Source organism: Canis lupus, chromosome 9 (assembly GCF_003254725.2).
Source record: "Canis lupus dingo isolate Sandy chromosome 9, ASM325472v2, whole genome shotgun sequence".
Classification (NCBI taxonomy): Eukaryota; Metazoa; Chordata; class Mammalia; order Carnivora; family Canidae; genus Canis; species Canis lupus.
The window spans coordinates 44,244,766-44,261,546 of record NC_064251.1 but is presented as its reverse complement, the minus strand read 5'-3'; the positions used below and the strand labels follow the sequence as shown (position 1 = coordinate 44,261,546).

Below are 16,781 nucleotides of genomic sequence, written 5' to 3'. Positions count from 1 at the left end.
CACACTTCCGGCGGGGCTGCGACCGCGGAGGGGCGCGGGCGGGCGGCCGCGGGGGTGGCGGGATAGGCTGGGCGCGGCCGCCAGTGCGCTCGGCGCCGTCAGGTCCCTGCGGTCCCCGCGGGCCCTCTGCCCCGCCGGCGCCATGGGCAATTGCCACACGGTGGGGCCCAACGAGGCGCTGGTGGTCTCAGGTGAGAGCGCGGCGAGGGAGGTGGGGCCCGCGCGCCGGCGCCGGGCGGTGTTGGGGTGCGCGCGCTGCGCCCTCCGTGGTCGAGGAGGGGGCTCGGGGCGGGGGCGGGGCTGCGGGGCAAGCCGGGGCGGGCTAGGCCAGGGGAGGGCGCGGGGGGCAGTGCGGGGAGCGGGGCGCGGGCGCTGGGCCTGAGAACCTTGCAGGGGGAGCCCCCATTCTCACGCCTGCCGCGCCCTCGGGACGCCCCCTCCCCCTGCGTGTGTGCTTGTGTTTATTCCCTCCTTTCTCTGCCCCCTCCCTGGGCACCGTCTCCTCTCCTCTACTCCACCGTGGCCTGGGGGTCCTGAACTGGGGGCGGCCGTGGTTCCCAGAACACAGCGGCCTGGCTGGATTCCAGCGCCCGGGCCTCGGGTTGGGTCTCGCAGTTTGGAGGGTAGGTGCCTGCCTGGGGCGGGGCCCCGGGACCGGGATCCTTGGGCTCCCGTTAATTCTGAGCAGGTTGGGGCTTGCTGGGGTTTCCTGGCACTGCCCGCCCCGGAGATGCGGGTGCGGCCTCTACAGGTTGAGAAATTGGGCTCTGGGCTGTGTCGCCGATTGCAAAATGCTACAGGCTCCAGAATTTCTCGGAGCTTCCGCGGGGGCTTGCGGAGGACTGCCGAATTGGGAAAGGGAGAGATATCTTTGCCTGCAGGCTGCTTTTTAAATTGTGTATTTGGTACCTTGAAAGGTGGCTGAAGCCTTTGAAGCCACCAGCGTGTGCAACACCTAGCTCACAGGTGCCGGGGAGGGGCGTTGTTTCCTGACAGCTTAGAGCCCCAGAGCTGCAGGAATCCTTCAGGTCTTCCCACCATTGCCAATTTCCAGCCTGTGTACCAGTTCTTAGGGTTGGCCGCAGAAGCGGGGGGTGGGGTGGGGGGGGGGTGGACTAGACCAGGGTTTGTAGCTGTGCCTTGGGGAGGTGTGACAAATCTGTTGGGAACTTTTACCCCAGAACATGGCCTCTGGCTCAGTTTGCACCTCAAAATCAGTCTGTCCCCCACAACTGGAAATCTCCACTCTTCCTGACCAGGACCCTGATAAGATAGATAAGACCGGAGCAGATAAGACCAGAAGTGGCCTTGGGGTTAGGAGGGAGACACTCCCCACCCCCCCCACCCCCAGTCAGAGAACACTGACACCAGACTTGCACCCATCTCCCAGGCCGCAGTCCTAAAGAGGACTTTTTGAACCTGAATCTGCACCGCTCTTTGTTTCTCTTGTGGAATTTCTCTCTGGAAGCCCAGACCCTGGGCTGAGGAGACGAAGGCTCCAGTCCTGTCCTTGTGGAGAGCTTTGAGACTGAGGAGTGAGAGCAACACCTGATGTGGGCTACTCTGTACCTTCCACTTGCTGGAAACCTGGTTTTCTGGCCAGAGGCCAGTGCAGTGCTAGCTTCAAAGGTGTTTTAGAGGTGGGGAGAAGAGGCTGTGCTGAGAATTGAGGGTGGAGTCAAGGAAGAATGGGAGAGAAGAGGGGAGGATAGTGCCCAGCATAACAGTACCTGGGGATTTGAGATGATCCAGCAAGGATGCAGCTCTCTCCTACACGAAGTCCCAGCAGAGCAGAGCAGTCACTCCCAGCCCCGCCCCCACCTGGCTGCTTAAGCCTCATCCAAAGTCTGGAGGCCGAATTTGGGAAGGATGCTGATAGATACATCTCTGGTCATCTTCTCCACCTGAAAAGGCTGGAAAATTTTCAGGTTGTCGTACCTCCCTCCTTCACTCTGTAATATAAAACCTTTTTTCTCAGTTTCTACTGTCAGGAATTTAAAAGGGGAATCCAAACACTGTACACTTTTCTCTCATCTCTACAATAGGGTCAGAGGTTCTTAACCTGGGGTTTGGGGGTAGAGTTTAGAGGTCTGTGCATTTGGATAGGGAGAGACGTGCATTTTTATTGTCACCGACCTTAATCGAAATTTAGCATTTCTTCATATTGTAAATGTCATCCACAACCCGTGATAGTATCAGTAGGTATTTTCCTACCACACCACAGTTTTTGCATTGTACCTTCAAAATCATTCATGCTCATCGGGATTTTGAAGTTAAGCTAGTTATTAAATCTACCACTAGATCTTATTATTTAATGTTTTACTGTATCATACATATTATCATGTATTACGTATCATGCATTTGGTTATTTTGATACTTTGGCAACTTTCAAGATAATCCATTTCTTATATATTTTATGCCTTTATGAACATTCCAGCATTGCTGGACTACTAAAGGGGATTGTGGCTCAAAAAAGGCTGAATCCCCCTTGTATGGTTGTCTGGAGGAGTGAGAAGGTAAAAGAGAGGCAGGAAGGAGGGCAGTATTTCTGAGGAGGAAAAGAGCCCATGCTGGATCTGGAGGGGCTGAGAGTGGGGCAGAGGTTATCGTGGGATGTTGTATGATTCTTCAGCGTGGGTGAAGACAGGGCAAAGGAAAGTAAGCTGGGTTAGAAAAGGTGAGATAAAATTAGGAGAAACTTCCGGGTCTAAAAAGAGTGAGAACAAGGGAGGTCAAGGAAGGGGCACCTAAGTGTTCTCTTTGGGGAGTGGTGCTCAGACAGCATGACCAGAAATTGGGAAAAGATGCCTTCCAGGGGAGGCGGCTGCTGGGGGTGGGGCAGGCTGGCCAACCCAGCTTCCTGTTGTTGCTACCCCTGGGAACCTGGCCATGTGTCCTTGGCCAAATCCCAGCTTAAGCGGTGACAGCCTCCTCCCAAGGTCAAAGACTAAGTTAAAGATAAAGGGTGGTCACCCCCTTCCCCACTCACTTCCCTTCCCACCACTACTTCCCCTGTCCCTAGCACATGGAGAAGTTCCCTGGAGCTGGCCGGAGGCTGCTAGGCCCCAGTCTTCACCAGGCCAGAGTGACCCTTTCAGTTTCTGTGGATCCCAGGATGGCTTAGGTTTCAGATTGACTGCTTGCCCCTGGAGGCCTCCTTACCCCACTCCCCAGGGCAGAGCAGCCTGCAATAGCTTCCCTTGAGCCTACAGCCCTGTGGGCCAGTATTTCCACCACTGAGAACTGGACTGATCTCCTCTTCCCACCCCTACTCATACCGCAGGGCTGCTCTTTGCTCCTGGACTTCTGGAGGGGCTCCTTGTGACTGGGTACAGCGGCAGGCCCCGGGGACCAGGTGGGCAGCTGAGTGAGCCTTCTCTGATACCAGCTACGCTGCCAGAGGCCCTGCACTCCCGGGGCCCATTCTTTCACCTCCACCTGTGCAGAGCTCCTCTCTGTTCCCTGTTTTCTCTAGGGTTTTTTGTTGTTGTTGTTTTGTTTTTTAATTTTATTTATTTATTTGAGAGACAGGGAGCACGGGAGCAGGGGGAACAGCAGAGGGAGAGGGAGAAGCAGACTCCCCACTGAGCAAGGAGCCCGACACGGGGCTCAGTCCCAGGACCCCGAGACTGTGACCCGAGCCGAAAGCAGACACTTAAACCAGCTGAGCCACCCAAATACCCCAGCCCCATTCTCTCTGTTGTCTCTCTTTCCCTTGTTGGCTTCACCACCCACTCAGACCTGGACTCCAGAGCTGCACTGATATGGTAGCCACTAGCCACTTAAATTTAAAGTAATTAAATTATAAAATCGGTTCTTCAGTCACACCAGCCAAATTTCAAGTCTTAGTAAGCTAAGCACATGTGGCTAGTGGCTGCCATATTACACAATGCATCTATAGGACATTTCCCCCCTCACAGAAAATTCTCTTGGACAAGATCTCTCTGGAAGTTACTCTCTGACATCAGCCATCATGCCTTGCCTAGGTCACTGCAAAAGGCTCCTGCCTAATCTCCTAGACCTCCCCACCCCCATCTTCCTTGTGCAAAGTTGTGTTTCTAAAATGTAGATATAATTTTGTTGCTCCCCAGCTTCAGTCTCTGTGTGATTCCCCCATCACACACACACCACACACACACACATGCACACACACACACAGCTTCTTGACCTGATACCTGAAACACCCTATGATCTGCCCTCTCTGCTGTGGGTCCTCAGAGACACTGTGACCCAACTACATGAAACTACCCCTAACCCTCGGCTTTTGGGGGCACACACTCTAAAGCTTTCCTGAAAACTCAAGTTTGTGAATACAGAAAATGACAACACCCATTGGCTTTTTCCCAAATCACATTTCCTTTGAATCATCTATTTCCTGTGCATTTTTTTTTTTTTTTGCACTGCAAAGAAACTGCCCCTCTAGCTTTTATTAAACTTTTCTTGAACTTGATGAATAATTTTGGCATTTGCAGGACAGTTCACAACAAGAATTTCAAGAATTGGAGGCGCCTGGGTGGCTCAGATGGTTAAGTGTCTGCCTACAGCTCTGGTCATGATCTCCAGGTCCTGGAATTGAACCCCACATGGGGCTCCTGCTCCGCCTCAGCGGGGGAGTCTGCTGCTCCCTCTCCTCTACCCCTTCCCCTGCTTATGTGCTCTCTCTTTCTCTCAAATGAATAAATAAAAAAATCTTTAAAAAAAGAAAAAGAATTTCAGGAATTGGTTTTTCTCATTTCTGCATAGACAGTATGCCGGACATTTCTACAGTTGGGGCCAGATGCAACATTCTGTTAAGTTTATAGTTTTCAGGCACCACTTCCTTTTGAAACCTTCTCCCTTTGTCTCTACTTCTTCTGTGGGTACCACAGGCTGGCCTTTTTTTGAGGCCTTGTCTTCTCCATTCACTCTCCTGCCCAGGGGTACAAAGTCACCCTGAAGCCCTGGGAATAGAGAACCAGCCTTCCTGAGATGTGTCTGCTGGGCATGAGCAAGGATCCCATCTTGGCTCCAAGATTCCTGCCTCCCATCAGCTTCCCAATGCCCCTCATCCCTTCATCCCCCTGTGTTCCCTTTCTGCCTGCACATGCCCTGATAAGAGGGAAATCATACAGTAGTATGGTTATCTCAGGAAATTTTCCTACATACTTCAAGATGGGAACTGTAGCTTCATTTCTGAATCCCTAGCACAGAAACCTATTCTGCTTGTTTGCTAAATGAATGGTTGAATGAAAGTTGAAAGTTTTTCCTGCTCACTCCTGCCCACTGACTTCTTCTGTTCTCTGAAAGCACATTCAGAACCATTCATTGGATGTCCTCCTTTTTTTTTTTTTCTAGGATGTCCTCCTTTTTATGTAAATTACCCATCCACCGAACTAGATTCCCAGGGCTTAAGAGCTCTCTCATTTCTGTGCAAGCTCAGCACCCATTCAATGGGAGTTGTCAAGTGTCAGAGCGGGTAGAGCCAAAATTGCTGTTGGAGGGATGCAGGGCAGACAAACCCAAGAACTGACTGACCAGCAGTGGTTTGTTTTGCTCTCCAGGGGGCTGTTGTGGCTCTGACTATAAACAGTACGTGTTTGGCGGTTGGGCCTGGGCCTGGTGGTGTATCTCCGACACTCAGAGGTAAGGGCTCAGGGCCCCCCGGGAACCTGGTGTCCAAGTGGGCAAGGGAGAAAAGGATTTCCAGGCTTCCCCCTCTTCACCCCACAGTCAGCTGGAGCATCCACCACTTGCCACATTCCATCCTGGGGGGTGGGGCCTCCTAAAAAGCAGGTGAGATGGGTGGCACAGGGGTCCACGGGGCCCATTTGGGCACCATCCCCTTAGTAGGGATGCTTTTTTCCACTGGAGACATCACTTGTGTCCCAGAGAATTCGAGGTCATGCCCACGCAGAATCCTCATTCCCTAAGTCTCGCTCGGTTATTCACGAAACCTGCCTGGATTATCCTCCCTGTGGAGACCCACAGAGGCTGCAGAGATCTACCCACCCACACCCGCCCTTGCCTGCGCAAGCCCGGACAATGCAGGCAATGGCTGAAGAGCAGAGAATGGATCCACGGTCTGAAGCAGCTCTATGGCTCCATGGCAGTGGCCGCTTACAGACAGGGGGAGGGGAGCTAAGGAATGGGTGCTGGGTCAGACAAAATGGATCGGGACCTCTGCAGTCAGTCTGGAAGGATTCGCCAGGGGAAGGGACATTTCAGCGGGCTCTCCTGGGAGCTCCCCTAGGACCCTCAGCACCCCCAGCAGGCCCAGACTTGGCCCGGGCCTCTCCTGCCTCCCTCACTGCTCACCAAAGAGGAGATGAAGCATGCCAGCCACTCTTCCACCATCACCCCCTTCCTGACTAGGCCCAGATCCTTCCAGGCCAGGACCCAGGCAACAGGGGTAGCCGAACTGGAAAGCTGTGAGAGGGGAAGTGGTGGTCACCCCAAAGGGAAGCAGTGGGGAAAAGCCCTGTGGCCTGCACTGAGCTGCCAGTGCTTGGGACCCCAGGGAAGCCAAGGGTGTCAGCTAGGGTCAGGGGCATGGGAAGGAGGTCCACTTTTTAACCTCACTGATATCGCAGTCACCCCCTCTTCTCTTTCCTCACTTTGCTCTACCTGAATAGAGGGATCCTGTGGGACTGTTAGGGCCCAAGGCCAAAAGTGTCAGAGAGTAACCAATACTGGTCACAACTTCCTCTCAGGAGGTTGCTAGGCCCTCTTGAGTATACCAGTTGGCCATGTTAGAAGCCATGGGGTGCCCTTTCCAGAGGCACTGCCACCCCACCCACAGGACATGCAGTCCTGTGATCACAGAGTATCTTGTCCAAATATCTTGACACACAGCTGGGCCTGAGGGTTTGCAGCTAAGCCAGACACTTGTCCTGCATAGGCCTCCACCACTAGGGCAAGATCCCTGCAGCCCTTTTTCTACCTTCTTGGCACCCCCTCTTGCTTCTTGCTGCAGGAAGCAGACAGAGCTCCAAGACGGGGCCGAGCTTCTCTGACAGCAGGTTTGCAAGTAAGGAGTGGAGGGCTTGGGACCTCATCCTAGGAAACTGGTCTCACAAACCCAGGCTTAGCATTCTCCCTCTGGTCCCACTTGCTGGGGAGTCTGAGCCTGTAGATCTTGCCCTTCGTGGGCCCTGTTTCTGAGGGAAGCCCCTTCCCCGACCCCTGGCCTATATGAAGGACATCTCTACAAGCTGGGGCTTATATTTCCCTAGGCCGGCAGGAGCCTCTCCAGTCAAAGTAGAGGGTTTTTTGTTTTTTTTTTTGTTTTTTTAATTTTATTTATCTATTCATGAGAGACAGAGAGAGGGGCAGAGACACAGGCAGAGGGAGAAGCAGGCTCCCTGCAGGGAGCCCCATATGGGACTCAATCCTGGGACTCCTGGATCAGCCCCTGGGCTACAGGCGGCGCTAAACCACTGAGCCACCCAGGGATCCCAAAGTAGAGGCTTTTAATCCAGCCTGAATTCCAAGCCTCCCTTTCCGCAGCCACCCTCCATGTGCCCCACCTCCGCTGTCAGCCATTCCTCTCCAGGCTCAATGAAGTCCCTCTTGCTGCACTTTGCTGCCATGTCCTGTACCATCCTGAGGCCCTCACGTGGCAGCTCTCTCCCTTACCTGAGTGAATCCTCCACCTCTGGCATCTGAGCTGCAGCCTCCTGTCTTCCCTCCTTCCTTCCCTCCCTCTCTCCTCTCTCCCTCTCGCCTCCTTCCCCAGAAGAGAGCTTGGTGGGTTCCTGTCTGAGCCAGGCATAGAGTCCTCTCAACCCAAGAGTGCTAGTATTAGGGGCTTGATTGAAGGCAGCCTTTGCATGTCTGCATGGCCAGAGCCCCTCTGACAGGTAAGGGCAGGGCTCCTCATGGCCTACTGCTCCCATCCCCTGGTCCACCTGCCTCTGCTCCTTTGTCCTCAGCCACTGCCCTCCCTTCCTCTGGTCTCAGGAAACGTCCCACACTGCACACAGCCTAGCTTCTGCCCAGCCACCCTGCACACACACATCCCGCACCACTCACACACATGTGCTGCACTAGGGAGGGTCGGCTGGGGTGGGCTGAGCAGCTGCACAAGGCCCTTTGCTTTTTTTGCCATAATTCTCCTCTGCCTATGCCCAGCTTCGGAAATTCCAAAGTGAATTATTCCATCACCTCCCAGTTGTCCCTGTGAATATCCTGGCAGGGACACACTTCCTCCTTCAGCCTCCCTTGACACTTAGCCCTCCAAATCAGAAAATCCCAGCGTTTGTTGTTGTTTTTTTGGTTTTTTGGTTTTTTTTTTTGGGGGGGGTGGGGGGCTTTCCTGGACCAAAATTGCCTTCTTAGTGATATATAGCACAGACCCAAGCAGGATTAAGTATTTGCCGTGGCTCATTAATCCCCAGCATGGCATTTCCTGCCCAATTTCTGGAAACACAGGTTTGCCTGTGTTTAGAAGGTAGAGCTGAGGCTGAGTCTCCCAGACTGTGCCAGAACTGTCCTGGGAAAGTGAGGTGGTGGGCCACCTGGGCACCCAGCTCACAGGCCTTCCCATCTCAGGTCATAGGCCCAGGGCATCAGCAGGCTTTTCCCCCAGCCCAGCAGCTCCTCTCAGGCGGGTATGGGGGCTAGGGAAGATATTCAGAGGCCAGCAAGGGGGTTTCCTATGTCCCCCTACAGTCCTAGGCCGAGCTGGCAGGAGAAGGCTAGAGTACGAAGAGCAGCCTCCCCTGCCCCCAGGCATCAGGCATCATTGCTTGTCTGGTAACCACTGTGTGTGTTTGCTGTGTCCCCTCCTACCCCTCCTGTCCCTACCTCTCCCTCCCCCTGGCTGCTCCTCAGACTGTCTCTGGAGGTTATGACCATCCTGTGTCGCTGTGAGAATATTGAGACGTCGGAGGGGGTCCCGCTATTCGTAACAGGGGTTGCACAGGTAATAACCCACCTGCTTCCTCCTCTGTGTCTAACCTTCTCTCTTCCTGCCCTGCGGGGCCTGGCAGGCAGGAACTGGATGGACTCTCCTCCTGAGAGTGTGCCTCCCTCCCCTCTGCTCCCAGCTGTGCTGCTCTGGGTACCAGGATGGACCCCTATAGATCCCCAGCTCCCTTGCCCTCACCCACTGGGGCTGCTAGTGGGGAAAGAGCAAGGGATTCTGGAAGCTCTGCCCAAGTCTGCCAGTGGGTGTCCTTGGATGCCAAAGGGTAAGTTGAGGCAGGAGACACAGTGCCCTATGTGCCAGAACTAGGCTGTCTGGGTACAGAGGGTTCAGTCCAGCCACTCCAGGCACTGTGGAGCTCTCTTGCCAGCCCGACCTGTCCGTGCTGACATGTCAAGCCCTAGCACTCCTCCTCACAAGGCCAGAGACAGGTCCCCTGAAAAATTCTGTTCTACTAGCACCTTGGCCTCCTCTGATCTCCTTGACAGGCCTTAGCAAAATGAGTCCTGGCTTTTCCCTGCCCCTAATTTTTGTGCAAAAGCCTTTGAGGAAATCTCTTATCATTAGTTTTAGTTTCCTTATGTGTAAAATTGGGAATCCTGTCCTCTCTGTGCTTTGTAGGTATATGGGAAAGGCAGGTAAAGAAAGATGAGGACTCTGGGATTTTTGGAAAAGAAGTGCTGCAGAGGGGCACCTGGGTGATTCAGTCAGCTGAGTGTCTGACTCTTGATCTCAGCTCAGCTCTTGATCTCGGGGTCCTAAGTTCAACCCCAGTGTTAGGCTGTACACTGGGCATAGCACCTACCAAAAAGAAGAAGTGCCAGAGAAACCCAAGCTTTATCGTGAATCCAGTCTCACTTGGAAAGGCTAGTGACCGTTGATGTCTCATTCTTCGTTGCCATGTAGCTGTAGCCAGTGAAACCCTCTCCCGAGCTGGGGTGTTTGGTGCCTCCCAGCACTCTCCTTGTGCTGTGCAGGCATTCACCTTCATTGCTTCACTCATCAGCTCTCTCTTGAGCTCCTTCCCATTCCTGGCACTGTGGATGCTGCAGTGAACATCAGAAAGCCCCTGCCCCCTCAGAGCCTTCATTCTGTGTCCTCAGACTGGAAGAGCCCTAACCATCATCTTACCCATTCCCTTCACTTGTATGAAATTGCCCTTCAGGCTTCTCAGGCAAAACCCTAGACCACCTCTCTCTTCCTCACCTATCTTGCTGGCTCCACTCAGGAAGGGAACCGTCCCCACCTCATCCACTCCTTGTAGCCTCAGGTGGGCAGGCTTCAGCACAGAGGCCTGAGCAGCTCAGAGCACCTTGCAGGGAACGGGTAGGGTCCCGGCCTCCCTCCACCTCTAGCTAAAGCAACCCCACTCCCTCTCCAAACTGCTACCTAGTTGGAACAACTGCAAATGCCCACATCCCTTTTAAGCTAGGTGATGTGGACCCTTGAGACTGTCTGGGCCAGGAAGCCCTAGTGTGACCTCAGCCCTCATTCCCTACTTGAGCCACCTGGGCCCAACCCCAGAGGATAGGCTTCAGGTCAAACCTGATGCCAGGTGAAGGGACTGAGCAGGACTTCCCTGGCAGGGGGCCGACACAGGATCACCTCCATCTTGGTCCAGCATCTTGGTCTAGCATACTCCTAGCATACCTAGCTAGTAGGCAGAGGTTTCTGGGCAGCCTCCCAGGGCATCTTGGGGTACTGAGCAGACCTGGTGAACAGGTGAAGGCCCCTGAGGGATGTTCACATGGCACCTGTGGACAACCTGCACAGCACAGCCTGGAGTACCAGCACTTACATGTCATTCCCAGGACACACACACATCCACTCCCCCACACCCCCACACACACAGCTACACCTGGACCCTACCCACTGACCCAGACCTCCCACTACCACTTCTCTACTTTCCCCGTGCTGCAAGCCAGGCTGATCTGAGCAAAGACATGTGTGCCATGGGTAGCACATTGTACCCACACTGCTCTGCCTTCCCACCCATCTTTTCACATACTCCTCTGACTACAGACCCTCAAAGCATCCTCCCCACCCTCTGCAGCAGGATCCCTGGCCTGTCCCAGCTGGAGCAGTGAGATATTGGACTCTCCCCACACCCCAGACCCTGGGCCCCCAGACCCATGCCCCTGTTTTGCATTTCTTGGCAGGATTTCCCTAGAGATTATGACGTTGCAGCCCCGCTGCGAGGACGTAGAGACGGCCGAGGGGGTAGCTTTAACTGTGACGGGTGTCGCCCAGGTATAGTAACTCAGCAGCCCCGCGCATGTCCGTTGAGCTGCCTCGTCCTTGTGCTGGGGTGTGGGGGGAGGAGGAGAGGACAGCAGCCAGGGGCAGTCTCTCTCCAATGCCCCCGCCCCCAGCCCCCTTCCAAGAGAGGGTCATCACCACTGGAACGTGCTCACTTGGCCCCTTGGCTACTCAGCAGGACTAACAGATACCCCTTCTCTCCTCAGCGGGCCCACGAGGGACAGAACCAGTGCTGAGGGCTCCTGTCTCACTAACCCCACCCTATTCTTTGCAGGTGTTGGAAGGGCCATGTCCCAGAATCCAGGCCTTCCCTATTCTCTGGGTACGGGGTCTAAAAGGGTGGGGACCAGAGGGCAAGGCCACACGAGGCAGAGGAGCTCTCTCGGAGGTTGCTTAGTATTCTATTCCCAGCTCGGGGTCTGAGTGAGGGGCTTCCCACCCTAGACTTCACAGGGCAGCAAGGTGCAACCGAGTTAATAGGCCTCTGGTGAGGGAGTGGTTGGTTTAGGACTTCGGGAAGGAAAGGCCAGAAGACACCCCACCTCAGTGACGTCCCCCTGGACCTGTCTCCTGCCCTGTCTAGGCGACCTTCCCTAGTCTGTATATCTGTGTCCCTATTGCTCATTCTCCTTTTCACCCTCTCTGCCTCTCAGCTTGCAGGTCTCCTACCTGTGGGGAGCCTACGGGGGGGAGTTGGCTAATGAGGGAACAGTGAGTGGGCTGAGGGGTGGGGAGATGAGCCCCAAGCAAAAAGGCCATGTCTAGGCCTGAGGCTGCCATTGAAGATAAAATGTGTCAGTGTAAGAATTCCTTGTATGCTCTCCCCACTAGAGGCCTCAGCCAGACTACCCCTCCTGGCCCCTAGGCCTCCCGGTCTGAACAAGGAGGGGAGGGGCACAGCCACCATCCTCCACTCCTCTGGGTCTGGGGCCTCCACCTGCCCCCCTCCAGCCTGGTTCAGGCACCTCTGTGACCACTGGCAGGTGAAGATCATGACGGAGAAGGAGCTCCTGGCCGTGGCCTGTGAGCAGTTTCTGGGCAAGAACGTGCAGGACATTAAGAACGTCGTCCTGCAGACCCTGGAGGGGCACCTGCGCTCCATCCTCGGTAAGGCCCCGCCCTGCCTCCAGACACCTCTGCTGCCTTTGAGGAACCTCACAGGCTCTCCAAACCCAGGCCAGGGAGGGGCCCAGGGCATGGCAGTCCCACCAAGACTCTCTTTCAAAACTTCAGGGACCTGGGATCCCTGGGTGGCGCAGCGGTTTGGCGCCTGCCTTTGGCCCAGGGCGCGATCCTGGAGACCCGGGATCGAATCCCACGTCGGGCTCCCGGTGCATGGAGCCTGCTTCTCCCTCTGCCTGTGTCTCTGCCTCATTCTCTCTCTCTCTCTCTGTGACTATCACAAATAAATAAAAATTAAAAAAAAAAAAAAAACTTCAGGGACCTGAGGGAAGGGGAAGGCATTGGTATGGGGAGCAGGGGCTGCCAGTCTGATCAGGCACCTGGGATTGCTTGGGACACTTGTCCTCAACCAGCCTGGGCTCTGCAGGAGGTGACTCAGTGTCAAATGCTGTGAAGAAGAAACCCCAGGAAGACCCAGCTCAGACTGTACAACGTGTGCAAACACTCAGACCGCTACTTGCATGCCTCTTCCCTGTCCCAGTGGGCTGGGCCGCCAGGAAGCCAGCCTGTGATTGCTCTGTCCCCAGGAACCCTGACCGTGGAGCAGATTTATCAGGACCGGGACCAGTTTGCCAAGCTGGTGCGGGAGGTGGCGGCTCCTGACGTCGGCCGCATGGGCATTGAGATCCTCAGCTTTACCATTAAGGTGACATGTGATGGGAAGGCTGCAGCCCACTTCCCCACATGCCCCTCTGGGTGCTTGGCACTTTTGTGCCTATTACAACTCCCAAGGATGACTCCCCCTTCCCTCCCAGGACGTGTATGACAAAGTGGACTACCTGAGCTCCTTGGGCAAGACGCAGACCGCTGTGGTACAGAGAGATGCCGACATTGGGGTGGCCGAGGCCGAGCGAGATGCAGGCATCAGGGTACACCAGCTTTCCTTCCTGCCCCTGGGGCCAGGATTCTCAGGGGCAGCAGGGCCTTGGTTACCTGGGGGGCCCTCAGCACCTGCCCTTGTTGTTGCCAGGAAGCGGAGTGCAAGAAGGAGATGCTGGATGTGAAGTTCATGGCAGACACCAAGATTGCCGACTCCAAGCGAGCCTTTGAGCTACAGAAGTCAGCTTTCAGTGAGGAAGTCAACATCAAGGTGAGGCGCCATCAGGTATCCCAGGTTGGGGATTAGGGGCCTGGCAGCCAGCCTCTAATGTCCTACCCATCCTCCTGCCACAGACCGCCGAGGCCCAGCTGGCCTATGAGTTGCAAGGGGCCCGGGAGCAGCAGAAGATCCGGCAGGAAGAGATTGAGATCGAGGTTGTACAGCGCAAGAAGCAGATCGCAGTGGAGGCACAAGAGATCCTTCGCACGGACAAGGAACTCATTGCCACGGTGCGCCGCCCCGCCGAGGCTGAGGCCCATCGCATCCAGCAGATCGCCGAGGGTGAAAAGTGAGCACCCTGGCTGTGGCGGGGTGGGAAGTAGTCAAGCTCCCCTGTCGTCCACACACACCATCAGCTTTCCCAGTCCCAGCTTGGAAGCCACTTCTCCCTGTGCCTGCTTTCTGACTGTGGATTGGAAGTGACCTGCCTCCCCTGTGGGAATGGTGCTGGGAAGACTAGATGAGATAAAGGGGGCTCCAGGGCCTGGTATGGTACTTGGCTCAGTGGGCATCCTGGCTAGCCCCCTCTCCCCTTCTCATCCAGTAGCCAGTGGCCTCCCCCTGGCCAGAGCCAGAAGGCCAGGGTAGCTAGTTCCCTTCCTAGGTTCCCCACCCCGACACCCATCAGGGCAGAGGGCTTGAGGCAGAGGGCCCTGGCACTTGGCACTGATCCTGCTCGGCCTGAATTCCTGCAGGGTGAAGCAGGTCCTCTTAGCACAGGCAGAGGCCGAGAAAATCCGCAAAATCGGTGAGGCGGAGGCAGCAGTCATCGAGGCGATGGGCAAAGCAGAGGCCGAGCGAATGAAGCTCAAGGCTGAGGCCTACCAGAAATACGGGGATGCAGCCAAGATGGCACTGGTGCTGGAGGCCCTGCCCCAGGTGAGGCCCCCCCGCCCTGGGGTGGGTCTGAGGGGGCCTTGTCAGGAGCACAGCCACAGGCTGGCTAGAAGCATTGAATGCAGAAGTACTCAGCATCAGGGCAGGAACCCTACAACAGGCACAGGCTCACCTGGCCCACTGGGTCTCCCTGACCATGGCTTTCAAATAAGAGCCACCCAAGCTGCGTTGGGGTTGCATGAGGTAGAAGAAGGTGGGAAAGATACCAGACAGGGCAGATGGACAGAGTCAGAGCATGCTCTCCTCCCACCCCACCCTGCCTCCTAGATTGCTGCCAAAATCGCTGCCCCACTGACCAAAGTCGATGAGATTGTGGTCCTCAGTGGGGACAATAGCAAGGTGACATCAGAAGTAAACCGACTACTGGCGGAGCTGCCTGCCTCTGTGCATGCCCTCACCGGCGTGGACCTATCCAAGGTGAGCGCCCAGCTAGCTGCATGTGGAGCCATCCCGGGCCCCAGAGCCGAGGCCTCATGACGTCTCCCCTCCTTGCAGATACCCCTGATCAAGAAGGCCACCGGTGCACAGGCATGAAGGCCTGTACCCCTCAGCAGCCGTTTTACTACCACAGCGACAACGGGAGCGTTACTGACTCTGGTGCCTTATTTTGTAGGGACCAGAGGTGCTGCGTGTCCAGGCCCTCTCTGGCTGTCTTCCCTTCTCTCTTGTCTCTGGCCATCTCCTTTTCTCTTTTTCCTTCCCACACCTTCACTTCCACTGCCACACTCATCAGGTCTGTCTCCCCCACCTCGTGTCCACCTCTGTACATCTCTTCCTTCATCTATCTGTCTCTGTCTCTGCTCCCCCCCTACACATCCTGTAGTTTAGGCTGAAGTCGTTTATTATAATCACTGTCTGTGGGGGGTAGTAGCCCTGCTGCTCCTCAGAATCCTGGTGCCTTGAAGTGCTCTGTGCATCGTCCATCCTCCCTGTGGCCCTTGCCAAAACTCGGCATGGGTGCAGAGGGTCTGGGTAGGATGGCCACCCTCTCCTCTCCTGGCCTGGTCTTCCTGGCCCTACCCCAGGAAGTCCCCAGCCTCTCCCATTCCGACCCCCGAGGCCTAGCTGGCCACTGCCCTCCCCAGCCCCAGGCCTGCTCTCATACCTTACCTCTCTCTCCCCACCTAGGGGCACAGGGGCAAGGCCTCCTGTCTATAGCAGCTCCCTCACTTTACTACTGCCTTAGGAGGCCCCTGCTTGTGCTCAGGGAAGTCCCCTTCATGGACATGTCCCTACTAGGTGGAGTAGGGCTTGGTCCCAACTCTGTTAAGCCTTCCTGGGATCCGGGTCTAGCTCTGTTGGGGACTGGAAGGTGTGTAGACCCTCTTCCTACTAGGGCTGTGCTGTCCTGGACATTGGGCTAGGCCCTTCCAGTGGTTAGGGCTGTGCCAACCATGTACAGAATTGAGTGCTGTAGACTGGCCAGACTCCATACCCCTTATGCCATCTTTCCTTCTGACCAGAGTGATAGGGTTCCAGCCATGGGGAAGCAGTCCAGTCCTCTGTCTCCTTGCACTATCGGAGACAGAAGAGCCCAGGGCCCAAGCATCCTGGCAGGGATGCTGTGGGTGTCAGTTGGTTCCAGTCTCCCACTTCTGGCTCTGCCCCAGCCTGTGTAGCTGTTCCTGCATGTGGATGCTGCATGTCGGGTCTGGGGCTTGGATGCTGCACTGCCCCGCTGCCTGTCCCTTCTAGTAAAATAAAGATCTGTTATGCCTATGCCCTGTATTGTGTCTTCTGTGAAGGGGGAGACTAGAAAGCAAGGACTAACTGGGTCCCTTACCCATATGCCCATTCAGCCTAAAGGCTACGCTTTGTCTGTTCTTCCCCATGACAGCCACTGGGGGGCATCAGCACACTGGCCGTGTCCCCAGTACTGCTCCTGGGGCTGGGAGGCCACTGGCCCAGGTGTTCCTCCCAGATGAGAGCCTTGGGAGACCTGGCTCCTTTGTAGACAGAAGATGGGGGAGCTGCCAGATTCACCACACTTCTTTGCCGGTCCTCAGCCCCACTTGGTAATGAAGCCCATTTGTCAGGCTTAAGAGCATGAACTCTGAGGTCAGACTGCTATCACGTGTGTGATCTTGAGCAAGTAACTTCACCTCTCAGGGCTTTCATAACCTTTTTTTTTTTTAAGATTTTATTTATTTATTTTAAAGATTTTTATTTATTTATTCATGAGTGACACAGAGAGAGAGGCAGAGATATAGGCAGAGAGAGAAGCAGGCTCCATGCAGGGAGCCCGATGTGGGACTCCATCCCGGGACTCCAGGATCACCCCCTGGGCCAAAGGCAGACACTCAACTGCTGAGCCACCCAGGTGTCCCAGGCTTTGTTTGTATTCTTATTCGTTACAAACTTACATAATGTCTGCTATGTGCCAGTCATTGCCCTAGATGGTGCGGAGACTGCAGTGAACCATACAAAGCCCTAGCTTTT

General features: G+C 55.3%; 1 protein-coding gene and 1 long non-coding RNA gene across 5 annotated transcripts; both read left to right on the top strand.

The window, feature by feature from the left end:
• The first annotated feature begins 6 nt into the window (after positions 1-6).
• FLOT2 (flotillin 2) lies at positions 7-16,061 on the top strand. Of its 4 annotated transcripts, none has more exons than XM_025476355.3 (11): positions 7-191; positions 5,541-5,622; positions 11,065-11,155; positions 12,148-12,271; positions 12,874-12,992; positions 13,102-13,215; positions 13,317-13,436; positions 13,520-13,734; positions 14,141-14,324; positions 14,610-14,759; positions 14,838-16,061. In XM_025476355.3, the coding sequence occupies exons 1-11, from the start codon at positions 143-145 to the stop codon at positions 14,874-14,876; spliced, it is 1,287 nt and encodes a 428-aa protein (XP_025332140.1). In that variant the 5' UTR covers positions 7-142; the 3' UTR covers positions 14,877-16,061. The 4 variants fall into 4 exon arrangements, with proteins under 4 accessions (XP_025332140.1, XP_025332141.1, XP_048970766.1 ...); XM_025476356.3 differs by lacking the exon at positions 11,065-11,155 and adding an exon at positions 8,812-8,902 and having other exon boundaries at positions 33-191; XM_049114808.1 differs by lacking the exon at positions 7-191 and adding an exon at positions 8,812-8,902 and having other exon boundaries at positions 5,605-5,622.
• LOC125755833 (uncharacterized) lies at positions 289-4,710 on the top strand. Its single transcript, XR_007413218.1, has 2 exons — positions 289-3,355; positions 4,473-4,710. It is a non-coding gene; the product is annotated as an uncharacterized LOC125755833 (long non-coding RNA).
• Positions 16,062-16,781: the final 720 nt, after the last annotated feature.

Bases quoted from the DNA above. Each gene is read 5' to 3' on its own strand.
- FLOT2 (XM_025476355.3), top strand. From the start codon at position 143: ATGGGCAATTGCCACACGGTGGGGCCCAACGAGGCGCTGGTGGTCTCA. The intron at 11,156-12,147 runs GTATAGTAACTC...GACCACTGGCAG, and splicing joins CTGTGACGGGTGTCGCCCAG to GTGAAGATCATGACGGAGAA. The intron at 13,437-13,519 runs GTGAGGCGCCAT...CTCCTGCCACAG, and splicing joins GTGAGGAAGTCAACATCAAG to ACCGCCGAGGCCCAGCTGGC.